Source organism: Gavialis gangeticus, unplaced genomic scaffold (genome assembly GCF_001723915.1).
Source record: "Gavialis gangeticus isolate Ggan-Ray unplaced genomic scaffold, GavGan_comp1, whole genome shotgun sequence".
In the NCBI taxonomy this organism is placed as follows: domain Eukaryota; kingdom Metazoa; phylum Chordata; order Crocodylia; family Gavialidae; genus Gavialis; species Gavialis gangeticus.
In genome coordinates this window covers 11,184,263-11,199,696 of record NW_017729002.1, presented here as the reverse complement: position 1 = coordinate 11,199,696, position 15,434 = coordinate 11,184,263, and the positions used below count along the sequence as shown (strand labels likewise).

Sequence of the window (15,434 nt, the reverse complement as noted above, 5' to 3'; positions counted from 1 at the left end):
CTGTTTCATGTTTTATCTCAAACATCTAAATCCTGGCAGAATTACTGTAAGATCTGCTTGTCGCTGAGAGAGATCCTGTAAAGCCTGCAAGGTACTATAGCAAAGTGATAATGGATAGGTCACCATAATTACAGTGTATTCACTCACACCGGCAGCTAGCTGTTTTACAAATTGTGTGGTTTTCATTTCCTTCATTTCAAATTCAGAGTTTCTTTTAAAACTGATGAAAAACATTTGTGGATTCACGTCCATGGATGCGTCAGCTTTAAGACAGTAAGCATTTGATATATTTGCCCCGATTTATTTGCTTTTTAGCTCTGGTTACTGTGGTAAAATCTGTTTATTCACATTTTTATTTACATATTGACAAAAAATCCATCCAGGTTTAACATCACTGAAGCCATTTGAGGTAAACCAGTGCTGAATTTATGTCACCGTACATCAACAATAACTCATGTTATGTAATGGAACACATCGGTCAAACGACTAGAAAAGAAAATAAAGCTGAAAAGTATATTCACTTTCTTTCTTCATTGGTAAAGTTTATTCAGAGTAGCTATAGACATTTAAAATAAGAAACTTTTTATAGTACCATTTCCCTTTTATAGTACCTTTTCCCCAACACTTACATATGGACTCACCACAGTTCAGTTTCTGATGCAAATCTGTTTGAGTGATAATTAATATTCAAATATAGGTAGAACAAAAGTGGGGTGGAGTGATTTCCATGTTCCTGCTTGAGTTCATGTCTTTCCTATGAGCTAAACCAATACTAGTGAGTCTGATCATTATCTCAGCTCAAGTAAATGCTTACAAATCATATAACTTTTGTCTTTGAGCATAATAAACAGAAGCAAAAGCAGATACCTATATTATCAAATATAGAATGTCTTCGGCATCTCCCAAAGGGGAGCTGTAGAAGGGTTTAGCTTCCTGCCTTACTTCTTTGCCCAAGTCACTCATTCCCAGATAGTAATTGAATTGTCCAGGAGAAATCAAATGTTCTTACAGTCTCATAACAAAGGTAGCAGGAAATGGTGATGCGAGGGGGAAAGCAGCCTGCAGTCTCTGGAGCTCCAGCCAGGGAGCAGAAGGAGGGGCCAGTCCTGCTGTGGAGCAAAGAGCCCCACCCAGGCCAGAGAGCATGCTGGGGGAGTCTGATTTAGCTTAAACCAGCAAGGTGCCTGGGACAGACATTGCATAAACTGGTTTGATCCAAATCAGTTAAGTCTGATACTGCATTCAACCAGGTTTATCTCAAACCAGTTTCAGCCATTCTCAAACTGGTTCATGTGCACTGACCATCTGTTCTGTTACAGGTTTAAACCAGTTTCTGATCACTTAAACCAGTTTGTGTGTGATGTCTGTCCCTAGCCGAAAAGTATCCTTCTCAGGGATAAAACAGGATGAGTTTGTCCCAAGAAAAATACAGCCAAAAATCAGGAGGGTATTTTAAACTCCATACCCACTTTGCTGCTGCTTCTTAGAATGTAAAGATTTTATATTGAAAATATGGCTTTTTGTCAAGAGAACAACATTTTGCTTGGTTTGCATCTTCTCCGTGCCAGTTATCGACAAGCTTGAATACACACACAAACAAGTTGTTATATTTTCAGTATGTGATCTTGTTTTGAATTGAAACAATCAGATTCACAAAATTTCTATGTGTTTCTTTTGTGTTTCCCCTAGTGCCAGGATTCCCTTACCCTGCTGCAACTGCAGCTGCTGCTTACAGAGGTGCACATCTAAGAGGCCGAGGACGCACAGTGTACAACACATTTCGTGCAGCAGCTCCCCCTCCTCCAATTCCAGCCTATGGCGGGTAAGTGGATCAGTCTCTTTACCTATTACCATATATCCCCAAAGGCTACAAACTGTTTGTGAGTGCAGTGCATGCTGGTCTTGTCTCACTACAGAAACCAACACAGCATGCAACCAATCCAAGTGCCTGAAGTGGTGCACCTTGCACAGAGTATTGAAAAATGACTGTAATTTGTACTGTCATGGTTGGTGGCGTTAAGCATTTTATATGTCACACATTGTTATGTAAATTCTCATAGAAACTGAATGCTATAACATACAGAAACTGTTACAGCTAAAAATGTATTTTTGATGATTGGAAACATCTGGTTATTAAGGAGGTTGGATGAAGTTAACTTTTCCCCCCCAAATCACTGACTGAATGTTATCTCAGGAACCCTAGGGTTCTTCTTCTTCTTGTAGTGTGCACACAAATTCACAAATTCAGTATTATTACATGTTTTATTTACTGACATCTCTTCAGAAGTCAGAAACTAGACTGCTTCTTTCAGGTTGAAATGCTTCCTCCTTCACTCAGTGATAGTCAGTAGGTTTAAAGCATATCTACTGGACCTGATCCAAAATGACTAAAACCAAATGTCCAAAGTAAAGAACAAAATAAGTCAGCATATAGTATGAATTTTTAAATAAACTTCACTGACAAAATTAAGAAACCATTTTAATATTTTAAAAATAAATATGTATTTATGGAGGATATGGAGCTAACATCTTTTTGTAGTCCTACAAATGCTGAAACAGAGGTCCCTGTAAATTGTATGTAATCCTTGTTATAAGTTACTTGCATTAAGACCTCCCTGAAGTGCTGAAACAACACTTTAACAGCACACTTTAAGAAAAGGACACAGTAGAAATACCTCTCTTTTATTTTGTAATTTCCCCACTAGCTTGTATTTCTGTCTTATAGTAGCCTTACTTTCCCTTTAAGCATGTATTCATTCAGTCAAAAAGGCAGACATTTTTCTAGGAAGCACAAGTACCCTTAGTCTGCCACTGAACTTCTTGTTTTTGCTGGCTGCATTGCCTATCCCCTCAAAATAGGGCAGTACTTGTGAGTTTTGTGAATTTTCCTACCCTATTCAAGTTCCCACATATCTGAATGCTTTGGAGTAAATCATGTTTCTCAGAACTACTGCATTTACCTTAATCCAAGATGACACTGAATTTTAGATCACCACCCCCCCTCCATCCCAGTAACTACACTCTGTATATGGAGCATTTATAATTTAGTTACAATTATCCATGTGTAGAATCTCATTGAGATTCTCTGCCCCCCCATCCCTGCAACATAATCCCTGACTACTGTGGTGAGGAAAGTAGTGGCAGGGGATCAGGTGATGCGGGGTGGGTAGGGCAGTAGGCATTGAGGTAGGTGCTGGAGGGGCAGGCACTGGAGGAGCCCAGAGGCAGGGCAGATGGTAAGGAAGGCAATGGGACGGTAGGAGATGGTAAGATGGTGGGGGAGAAAACTTGACCCCTGCCCTTTACCTCCTCCCACAACCACACACTTTAACCCCTGGTTCCTGTCCTGCCACGTCACTTTCTCCCCCTTGTGCCTGTCCCCCAGAGCCTTGGGCTTCCCCTTCTCCCTGTCTCCTCCCCCTACAATTTGGGCCCAAGTGGAGTTACTGCCTCCACTGCTGCTGTTGAGCCAGGCTGGAGCCAAAGAAAGCATATGCAGGGTGGAGCTTGTCAGTACCAGAGTAATGATAAGCAGTGGTGGGGGGAAGGAGGGGTGCAGAGGATGTGGGGAAGGGTGCAGATGGTGTGGGGAAGGGAGATGAGGAAAGAGGTGACAGACAGGATGGGGGGGCGAAGCTGTGGAGGGGGTGAAGTACAGTGGCAAGCAGAAGCTGTGGCTCCAGCCCAGACCCTGGATTAGGGTCAAAGTAGTAGTAACCCCCTGTCGTTCCTCCCCCTCCTCCCCCCACCAGTTACTTAGTTCAAAGACAAGGCACTGTTTTTTCCTAATTAAATGGGGCTGGGGGACTCATTTTGGAATCAAGTAAATATGGTATTATTTAAGGGAGTTGCGTCAAAATCATCCTGGCCCCAGGCTCCCTGTGGGCTGGATCTGGACCAGGCAGTGGCAGTGGCAGTGGCAGTGGTGGAGGTGGTGGCAGACTGAGTAGAACTGTGTTGACGCAGCCCTTGCTCCACCCGGCAGCCGCAAATAGCCATGCCCAACAGGACCTTTTCTCCTGGATTCTGTGGCAGGCCTGCCATATAGTCAATTCCTTTACCTGCCATATGTTTGCCACCCCTAATTTAAGGCACTGTTCAATCTCACTGATGGTATCTTGATGGGTGCAAATAGATGTTGCATTTGTTCTAGGAGAAAGCTTTTTTCCCAGAATTGTACAAAGGTATAATTCCATTATCCCACTTCAATTTTCTCTGAAGTATTCTAGATACAATATACCAATATTTTATCTTGGGATTTCATAAATTTCATAGATATTAGGGCTGGAAGGGACCTTGTGAGATCATTGGATCTAACCCCTGCCCAAAAGGCAGGAAGTCAGCTGGGGTCAGATAACCCCAGCATATTCTGTTGTATGTCTGAATGGTTACTGCAGTTCATTTCAGGGACAAACCTATCAGGCTGCATGCTCTTTCTGGCCACCTACATGGAAGGAGCAGCAATGCAGCTTGGATTGGTGATGTGTGTAAGTATCTGTGCCACTTCTGTTTTTAACCAGCCCAAAACCTGGGACAATCAGTCCCAGGTCCAATGAGGCATCTTCTTACAGCCTTGGTCAGTTATCTTAATTTCTCATGTTTTAAGTTTCCTTTGGATGCATCTGCCTGAGACATTTACTGCACAGTTGACTAATTAATTGCACAGTAAAAAAACTCAGCTTCTATACTAGTGCCCCTATTAGGGCACATGAAACTAATAAACTCCACAGCAGGGTAGTACTTGTAAATAAAAGTTACTACCCTGCTGCTGAGTTTTTTCATGCACAGCAGTGCATGTGTAAATGGTGACCCAGTTGGTTAGGGCATGAAGGTGCTTCAGTATGAGGACTGCCTGTCAGCTGGCCCTACACTGAAGCACCTTCATGCCCCAGCCAGCCCCTCTGCAGTACATTGATCCTGGTTGGAGCAATCCAGGCTGACATCCAGACCCTGTGCTAGCTGCGGCTGCTTTGACCTGGCTCAATGGGCTGTGGTCTGGGTGCACGTGTAAACCACACACACAGGAGCTTCCCGGGAGCAATAAACTGTGGAGCAATAAGCAATAACATGGGAAAGTTAAGAATAAACTTACATCTGAAAGTGACTTTTAGCCTTAACTATAATGATTGCTAGATATGATTGCTATAATATAGATTGGCTAGTACTTGGCAGCAGAAGAATTGAATTTTGAAGTGTATTACAAGCGTTGTCTTCATTGCAAAACTTCTATACAAATAGGTTCTGGAAAGATTCAGAACTATTCTCTGGGATGCTTGAGGTCAGTTATGCTGCAGGGGTCTCTTGTTATACAGCATGACAGTTAGAAACATTTGTGTGGGCAGGAAGAGATCTCTTCCACCTTACAAGCTTATTGATTCATAGACTTTCATTAAGGCTGGTATCTGTGAAGGCAAGAAGTGCTGTGGTGGGGTCAGAAAGATGTTACTTACTTCTTCTTAGTCTGTCAGATTCTTAACTGGCTTCGATGATTGCTGGTGAAGTGTCAAAGGTTAACCTCTACCAGCTGTTGTGGACTCAAATACAATTTGTCTTGTCAACACTAGAGTTTTTAAATGTATTAATTAAAATATGTAAATTAATTCAAAATAAGCCTTTGCAATATACTTTAGAGAGGCCCATACAGACATATCATTTAACTTTTGCATGCACCCATCACCAAAAAGTGATCATTTCTGATTTGTTTGTCTATTGTTCTTAGTTTAAAGTGAAATCATCATGTACATGTTACTTCTACTAGGAAGACAGAGTGGGGATAAAGAAATGTCAGGTAAACTTTCTTCAGATATCAGAGTGGAAACTGATTTCCTATAGTAGACAGAACTAGCAGAGCCTTCAGGGGAAAGTGGTTCTAGAATTACTGTCTCAATAAGTGTTTATGCAGCTGCCAAATAAGTAGGTATGATGACAGTGGACATTTCATTTTTTTCTTGCCACTTCAACATATGAATTATGATTTGCAAAACAGTGGCTATTTCCATTGACTTAAACAGGAACTATTGGTGCTCAAACATTTCAGCCTCAGACAGACGTTCATTTGAAGGCATGATGGGATCTGATTCCTGATCCCGGTAGTCATGCCTCTGGCCATGGTGCATGGCAGGAGGCACAACATGATTCCAGGCTCTCCCTGCACTGGCAGGTCGGGATCCCAACAATCAGTAGGTTATCGGCTGTCACTGAGGATCCATGGGACTATTGGGGCCCACAGACTGTCCCTGGAGTCCACCAACAATCAGCTGATTGGCGGCAGATTGGGACTGCCCCACAGTTTGAGCCTAGGAAAGTTCTGATCTGCTATGATCAGCTGATTGGGACTGCCCTAGGGCTTGAGCCCCAGACCAGGGCAGTCTAATGTGCAGTCAGCTGGCAAAAACCCGCCCAGGGCTTGAGCCCTGGGGTTTGACCTTGCCAGCTGACAATCAGCGGATCAGGATGGCCCCGAGGTTTGAACCCTGAAGTCATCCTATCTGCCATCAGTGGGCAAGGACCACCCCAGGATTCAAATCCCAAGGTGGTTCCTGCCAATTAATGATCAGCTGATCGGGACTGCTCCTGGGCTCAAGCCCTGGGTTGCTCCCTGTTACACATTCAGTTTGAGGTGCAAAGGACACCAGGTACAAAATCATTACACATATTTTGTGTGATCACTCTGTAGCTGGTGTCCTTTTTTATTGTGCCATTAATCACCTGGATGTGTGGCCAGTTTGCACTAAGTTGCAATTAACTGTTTAATCACATCTTAAGTGTAATGTCTGCCTGGGGCCTTCTAAACATCAGGTTTTATTATTTTAGTTGTCTGCCACAGTGGACTTATGTTTCTCTGTCCTTCCATTCATCATGCAACACTTACGCCTATGTTAGAAAATATACCCACACTTAGTTATTAGAGTACTTTTTCTTCATAGTTACTGCATACATAGAACAGAACCTTTCTCTGTTTCTGTAGTTTGGTATCCTTATTTGCCAAGGCCTCATACTGTTAGTAGATATTTTTGTGCCAAATAAATGAGAGAGAATTTCAAGGAAAAAAGCTGGAGAAAATTTCAGTGCCTTCAGCTGTTCTTTTCTTTTCATTCATGTTTTTTTGTTTTGTTGTTTGTGAAGGAAAAAAAACAACAACCCGTCCCCCCAAAAAAACCCCAGAAAACCCCCCACAAACCCTCAGTGTAGGCAGTAAGACAATGCCAAAGTACAATGCCAAGAAACTGTACAGTGGAAGCTCAGTGCCAAAGAGCCAGCTTTCTGGACCCCATTCCCAGACTGGCAAAAGCATTTTAGAGTACAACTGTAGCAAAGACTTAGAGGAAGGATGCTGAGGAAGGGATACATAGAGTGAGTACTTGAATGAATCAGATGCCAATTGCCAAGCACAGCAATATGGAAGGGAGGAGAGCAGTAGGAAAGAGTTTCATTAGTCCCCAAGAACCACCTGTTTTGCTCCCACCCTGTGTAGTTCCCATTGTGTTTATAGATGCTTTTCCCCTAAGACACATGCACAAATGAAACTAGCTCCCCACCTGATTTCTCTCCTGTGACAAGGACTTACTAAGCTCCCTTACCTAAAGTCCATGGCTGGCAAGTCATCTACTCCTACACCTATCCAAAGCCAGCCCTAGGGGTAGGCAATGAGGGTGACCACCCAGAACACTGTGGTCAGGTGGTGCCACAAACACACACACACACACACACACACAGATGAACAGCCTGTGCTCACAGCAGTGCTCTCTCCCCACCATGCCATGGCCAATCCCTGCCTTTGGCAGGAGCAGTGCCAAACCCACCCCTCACCATCAGCCACTGCTCAGGAGAAGCGGAGCCAGACAGGGTGGGCAGCAGCAGTGCCTACCTGCCTGCCTGGTGCACCATGCCACTCCGCTTCCCCATAAAACTGCACCCTGTGCCACTGCCTGCCTGCCTCTGCCTGTAGCAGTGCCGCTGGATTGGGAGAGGTGTCGGGGTGATGCCAAAATACAAGTTGGTCCAAGGTGCCATTTTCCCTAAGGCTGTCTCTGCACATATCCCTTTTCTCTTTGAATTCCTCCATATTAACTGTTTGTTTGTTTTTTTTTAAACTGGTAAGATATTGACCTTTATGAAAGGATCTGTATATTTTCCAAATGTTAGAACCCTACTTGCTTCTGGAGACTGAGCCTGATGTTTGCATTTCAGTTTCTGTACCTTTTATAGTGCAGAAAGGGCCGTGCTACATTATTAGCAAGATGCATGTCGTATTATTATAAATTGACCAGAAGTGATACCCAGAATGTCAAAAACCAATTATTTTCCATGACTTAACAAACAAGAAGTTTTTCTATTAATTAAAGAACAGCCTAATTCTCATGTGAAAGAGTTTTTAATTAGTTATACCTAGTTATGCCTCCTGAGCTCCAGGTTCATTTTTAAGATGGATAATTTTAATTTTTAAAAAGGTGCAGTATTCTGTGATTTATATCCAATCACAAGAGAATGCGCTATATACTGAACAGGTAGAAATAAAAATAAATTTAAATGATTAAGATGCACTATGCAAGCATATACAAAAGATCATGTATTTTCTAATGAAATAACATGATTGTTAGAAATTTAGTTATTTTAACCCTTACAAAAGAGGTTGTTCTGATTCTTTATATGAGTTATGAAATAGTTTGCTGGTCTGATAACGTTAACCCAGCAGAGGACATTTGCCTTGAGTACCAAGCCCACCTAATATCTCTACCCCAGAAACTCTCTGGGATTAGTGTGCATGAGAGAGGCAGAAAGGTAGAGGGGCAAACATAAAAGTAAGAGAACTGCATAATAGTAAATAAGAGCAATAAAGGCAATGGAGACATTTGTAAAATACTTGGAAAAAAAATATATATATATATACTTTTTTCTAAAAGACTGTCTATCCCTTCATTCCAGAGATCTAAAAATAATTGTTTTGTAATGTGCAGCAACCCTTCTGGCTTTGTAATGTAGCAAATTGTACCATACATTATATATTGTTAAAATAGCAGGGTTGAGAAAGTGAGACGGTAGAAAAACAGTTTTTTCCAACAAGTTAGATTATTTTTTATAGATGTTTCTTATGTTGTCTGGTATTCTGTAGAATTCTATCCTATATGAGAATAATTTACAAAGTACCAACTTCTAGTTTTGGTTCCAAATACAAAACTTAATTTAACTCTCTGATTTCCCATTCAAGATATATAATACCATAAAAAGGAACCATATTTTATTTAGTTATGTTATTGATAGTGTTTTCATATAGGTTTTTCTCCATATTCACATAAACTCCCATTCAGAAAATCCACTTTCCTTGTATGAACGCAAATGTTGAAAGAAAATGCCTTACCAACCCACAGCAATAAAGTGACCTTCAGCTTTCTTTTTCTGCTGTGATGCCCTCAATTAATTCCCTGAAGCAGACAAATAATTTGTTTATAACAAAATAACATAAATTCTTGCCACTGAATGGGAAAATAGGAAATGATTTTCCCATCTATTTTCCTCATCTATGAGAACCAGTCAGTATTGGCCAAAATAACTTATAAAATAAATTGTCACAACTTTATTGTTAAAACTTTCCAAACAAGTGGTTTCAGTTCTGTATTTCTTCCACCAGTGAAAATGGAAAAATGTAATTATTGTATTGACTGTGCCACTTACCATTTGTTTGGCAGCACCTATGAAATGACATTTTAACTGCTTTAAAGTAGAGGTTAAATTGCCAGAATGTGCAGATGTAACATTTAGATAGTAACAGTTTATACAGGTATCCTTTTCTAGAGATATGAATGTTATGTCTGACTGTTCCCATTCTGTTAGCTGTTTGATGGCCCATATGAAGTTAACCAGTGGGTTCATGAAAAAGGACAAAGGCTGAATGACTATATTTCAGGATAGGAAATAAGACTTTTCTCACTTAGAAGACATGTATAGTTGGCATAAAACATCCTTGTCTTTCTGCCTATGTTCAAGTCCACTTGCCCTAATCTAGCTATGTAATGCTATGGAGGACTTCTGACACTGCCCAGAAAATGACCAGCCTGGTCAGGGCAGAATTGAATAGTGGGTCACTATGGCCCTTCTCCCTTCATGCCAAAAACTCCTGAAAAAACAGCATTCTGCACCTTATTTACAAATATAAAGCTCTTTAACTGCTCTTCCCTAGCAATCCTATAGGCAATCCCATTTTGTGTTCCCCATGGTTGTGTCTCCCGGTGTTAATACTGGAGAACAGAAACTCTGCCTCATACTGAATCAGTGTTTAGAATTATAATTTTATCCTAAGGTTTTGAATAAATTCATGGCCTCATGAACGTAATTGAAAGAAATAATTATCTCACCATGGGAGCTGAGTAATCCACTAAGCCTTAAATCTAGTCCTTCCAGTTCCACATTGAGACATATGGACAGAGAAGCATAGGACAGGGTTCACTGCCACTGCCATCCCTTTACAGGGACAGAAAAGTTAGTGTCTTCATGACCTCTCCTTAAGAGGTCTAAATTCCATTTTTTAAGTATTTTAAAATGACCAGAAATAGTTTTCTTTTACTGGTAACAGATGAAACCTGTCTAAAATGTTCTGATAAAACTCTTACATCTGCACACTCCTATAATGGTATATATGGAACAAAGCCAGTGTACCTTTAACCCTTCTTCATTCAGTGTTAAATTACAAGAGTTTCGCTTACTAGGCCTGTGCAAATAGGGAAGTATTCTATTTGGATTTGGATTCAGCCAGTTGGGAGGACAGTGATTTGATTCAGAGATTCAGATGACTGTCCTGAATCCATTTAGCCAAATTGGCTTTGGAAGATTCAGCGCTGATTCAGAGAGATTCAGCGTTTCAGCCATAGACTATAATGGGGAATCACTGAAATACCTATAACTTTGTCATTTTGGGGCAGATTTGGATGAAAACATCAGGAATTAAGCCTGCCAGGTTTCAAGGATATAGGTGCAGGGGTTTCTGGGAAACTGCACCTCAAGCCTTTGAAAGAAAAACTCATTATGTGTGACTTTGTATGTATGTTAAGGTGCAGCAGGATGAAACCAGCAGGGATGGTAGCCTGTAACAGGGGGCCTTCCTGGTGCTCAGGCAGAAACAGCTCACAAAAGGAACAGAAAGGCTACAGACAGAGGCTTATGTGCTGTTTCTATGTCCCTTTCCCAGAGCACTGTGATTGGAAGGGGACTCAGGGAAAGATCACAGTCACTGGACAACTACATATGTCAGTCTTTCCCCGCCTGCTCTCCCTCCCTCTTCTTAGTTTCTGTTCCCCCGAAAGACTGCCTTCTGAATCTCCAAATATTTTTCTGAATCTTTTCTGAATCAATTTGGAGGCTCCAAATCAATCCAGTGGGGTTTTTTTGGTCTCTTGATTTGATTCAGATTTGGTGATTTGGCCTCTGAATTGGGCCGAATTTTATCCTAATCGAATCAGCAACCGAAGCTTCGCACACCCCTATAGCTTACCCGTGTCACTATAGGAGTTTGCAGATGCAACATTAAAATCACTACAGGCAACTCCACCTATGCTTTTAAAGCTCTTGAAGATTACATCTGCCCACTAGGAAGATCTGGGTCCTAGCAAGATCTTCAGCAAAACAAGGGACACAAGATTTGATATTCTAGAGGTATCAATCAATGGAATAAAACATTGTTCAGAAACCTTTTAATAGCTTTGTTATATAGCATAAAGATTAAAAAAGGTAGCATACATCTAATTTTTCTTGTCTTCACCCAGTTACCTTAAAGGTTCAGAGGGCATTTTTGAAGTCAGCCATGCCACTACACATCCTCCTTTTTCTCCTCATACACAATTTACAAAACAGCGGCAAGAGGAAATCCCGTAGTAGATGAGAGGACTGATCCAGCTATGATGATTGTACCTTCCTTTGAAGCATCAGGAAATGATAAGAATCCCCATAATGGGCTATTAGGGAATAACACAACCATAGGGGGTTCTTTTTACTAAACAGCAATCTGTTAGTGACTAGTTTTTCTAGCTACTAAAGCACTAGTTTTTATATACTACATTTATGTGGCAATATCTAAATTAAATTGGATATGATTATGCCTATGTCATTTATATATGATCATGCCGTATATGTATATGTGTGTGTGTGTGTGTGTGTGTGTGTGTGTGTGTGTATAGAGAGAGATAGACATAGATATATACATATTATAGATAATGTATATGTATATGTGTAGAGAGAGAGAGAGAGAGAGTATAGTTATAGTTATGTCCAATTTAATGTGGGTGTTGCTATTATACATTCCAAATTTTCTTTTTTTTAATTTCTGCTATCAACATTTCTGTCATGTAGCCAAAATATATTTCTGAAATCTGAAGTCTTGATTCTTCACTTTGAAACTCAAGCAGAATTAAGAGATGGAGCCACAGGGAATGTTTATGGGTTTCTGATCCAAAGTTCTTGCAGTGATGTAAGTTTCCCTTTGGACCTTATGCCAATGAAGCATTAAGCAGTATGGAGTGAAGCTTATGCATCTCAATAAGATCAAGAAGGTTTGAAGTTTGGGTTGTAGATTTTGTGCTTGCTTTCTTTTTGCTGAAGAAAAAAACATTTTTTTCTTGCAATGAAAATGTAATTTTTTCAGGTGATTATAGAATGCAACTGAAAATTAGCTATGTTAACATCACAAAATCTATAAGTCACTCATACTTTAACCAGAGACAATCATCCCAATTGAGGAAGAGGCCAAGGTGCAGGCTTCAACTGTTTCCAAAGTGCGTCTTCAGCCATTTTAATGTAGTCATGTTTTTCCAATGGAAATTCATCAAAATCTTTGAAGTTCATTTGGAATTGAATTGGGAATTAGTACTGACTTCACACTATTACATTCTGTGCTGTCTGTAGCTTCAGCATATTCTTCATGCTTCATGAGCTCCATGAGCTTGAGTTATTGTAATATAATGGAGGGTAACAAAGGTATTTCTCACTACCAACAGCATGCTCACTACCAGAAAGAAAAGGGGGTAAGCATTTAATCATACATGCAAAAGAAAAGCACTACTGCTGCTGCTGAACATCCAGGGATACTAAAGCATAGTGCCCCATGAACATGATGAATAGACCAGGCTGTCCTTATAATCACATAATCATCATAATAAATATATAATTAATAAACCATTAATAATTAAATTATTAATGATTATAATAATTAAACAAATATAATAATAAATAATAATTAAATATAAATAGTTTTAATAAATAATCATCATTGCCCTTAATTAGTATCATAGAAATCAAAATGAAAATAAGAGCTATGTTACTATAACTTAGTTGGTAACTTTGCACAAAAAGTGAATAGCTGAGCCAAACAACTAGGGAGGAGTATAAGAGTATTGCTCAGACATTCAGGGATGAAGTCATGAAGGCCGAAGCACAATTGGAGTTGCAGCTAGCGGGGGACATGAAGGATAGCAAGAAGTCTTTCTACAAGTATGTTAATAACAAAAGGAGGATCAGGGAAAGTATGCGTCCCTTCAGGGGCAACGCATAGAGGGTGCACCCTGAGAGTGCCAGTACACCCCCTGACTGGCTGCACTGACTGCTTAGGTGATGGGCAGGTGGGAGCACCGGTGCCCCCCTGCAAGCGCAAGCCAATTGCTGCAGCTACTCCCAGAAGCAGCCGCAGCCACTCCCAGAAGCAGCTGCACAAATTGGCTGCAGCGATTGGCCATCATGGGATCAGCTGCAGGGGTCCCCTGGGCAGTGAGATCAGCTGTGGGCCCCCCCCCCCGGTCAGTGGGATTAGTCATGGGGGAGCATGTACTTCCCCCCCAACTAAGACAGCACTAGTTGCCTATGGGTCCCTTACTGAATGGGGAGGCTGACCTAGTGATGGAGGATACAGAAAAGGCTGAAGTATTCAATGATTTTTTCACCTCAGTCTTTACAGGCAAGGACAGCTCCCAGACTATTTCACCTGGCACCACAGTTTGGGGAGGAGGTGAGCAGCCAACTGTGGTAAAAAATCAGGTTAGGGACTGTGTAGAAAAGCTGGACATATACAAGTCCATGGGGCCAGGTGAGATGTACCCGAAGAAGTTTGCTGATATGATTGCAGAATCATTGGCCATCATCTTTGAAAACTCATGGTGATCAGGAGAGTTCCCAGAAGATTGGAAAAGGGGAAATATAGTGCCCGTCTTTAAAACAGGGAAAAAAAGATCTAGGGAATTGCAGACCAGTCACCCTCACCTGAGATCCTGGAAACAGCATGGAACAGGTTCCCAAGGAATCCATTTCTAAGCATTTGGAAGAGAAGGTTTCATAGTTTCTAGGGTCGGAAGGGACCTGAGCAGATCATCTAGTCCGACCCCCTGCCATGGCAGGAAGAGCACTGGGGTCAAACGACCCCAGTAAGGTGGTCATCCAACCTCCTCTTAAAAACCCCCAGGGTGGGAGCCTGCACCACCTCACTTGGAAGCTGGTTCCAGACCCTAGCCGCCCTGACCGTGAAGTAGCGCCTCCTGATGTCCAACTTAAACCTTCCCTCCGCCAGCTTGTGACCATTGTTCCTGGTCACTCCTTGCGGCGCTCGGGGGAACAGGGACTCCCCCAGCGCCTGCTGATCCCCCCTAACCAGTTTATAACAGGCCACAAGATCCCCCCTCAGCCTTCTCTTTTGAAGGCTGAACAGGTTCAGGTCCCGCAACCTTTCCTCATAGGACCTACCCTGCTGTCCCTTGATCATACGAGTGGCCCTCCTCTGGACCCTCTCGATGCTGTCCACATCCCTCTTAAAGTGCGGCGCCCAGAACTGGACGCAGTACTCCAGCTGCGGCCTGACCAGTGCTGCATAGAGGGGGAGGATCACCTCCTTGGACCTGCTCGAGATGCATCTGTGGATGCACGACAAGGTGCAGTTGGCCTTCCTAACCGCCTCCCCACATTGCTGACTCATGTTCATCTTGGAGTCAATAATGACTCCCAGATCCTTTTCCACCTCCGTGCTGAGAACAGTCAGCATGGATTCACCAAGGGCAAGTCATGCCTGACCAACCTGATTTCATGAAAACCTCCAAGGGTGGAGCTTCTACCACCTCTCTGAGTAACCTGTTCCAGTGTTGTACTACCCTTCTAGTGAGAAAATTCTTCCTAATACCAAACCTAAACTTCCGTTGCTACAACTTGAGACCATTGCTCCTTGTTTTGTCATCTGCCACCACTGAGAACAGTCCAGCTCCATCCTCTTGCAAACCCCACTTTAGAGAGTTGAAGGCTGCTATTAAGTCCCCTCTCAGTCCCCTCTTCACTAATCTAAATAAGGCCAGTTCCCTCAGCCTCTCCTTGTAAGTCATGTCCCCCAACCCCCTCATCATATCGTTTTTGTTGCCCTCCACTGAACCCTCTCCAATTTGTCCACGTCCTTTCTGTGGTGGTTGGGGGGGGGG

General features: G+C 42.0%; 1 protein-coding gene across 12 annotated transcripts in view; it reads left to right on the top strand.

Moving 5' to 3' along the window:
* Positions 1 to 15,434, top strand: part of RBFOX1 (RNA binding protein, fox-1 homolog 1) — a 2,526,522-nt gene that overhangs the window by 2,429,873 nt on the left and 81,215 nt on the right. For all 12 annotated transcript variants that reach the window (XM_019507488.1, XM_019507490.1, XM_019507494.1 and 9 more), the window contains one exon: positions 1,690 to 1,822. In XM_019507488.1, the coding sequence (XP_019363033.1) occupies positions 1,690 to 1,822 (133 nt within the window). The remainder of the gene's footprint in view (positions 1 to 1,689; positions 1,823 to 15,434) is intronic.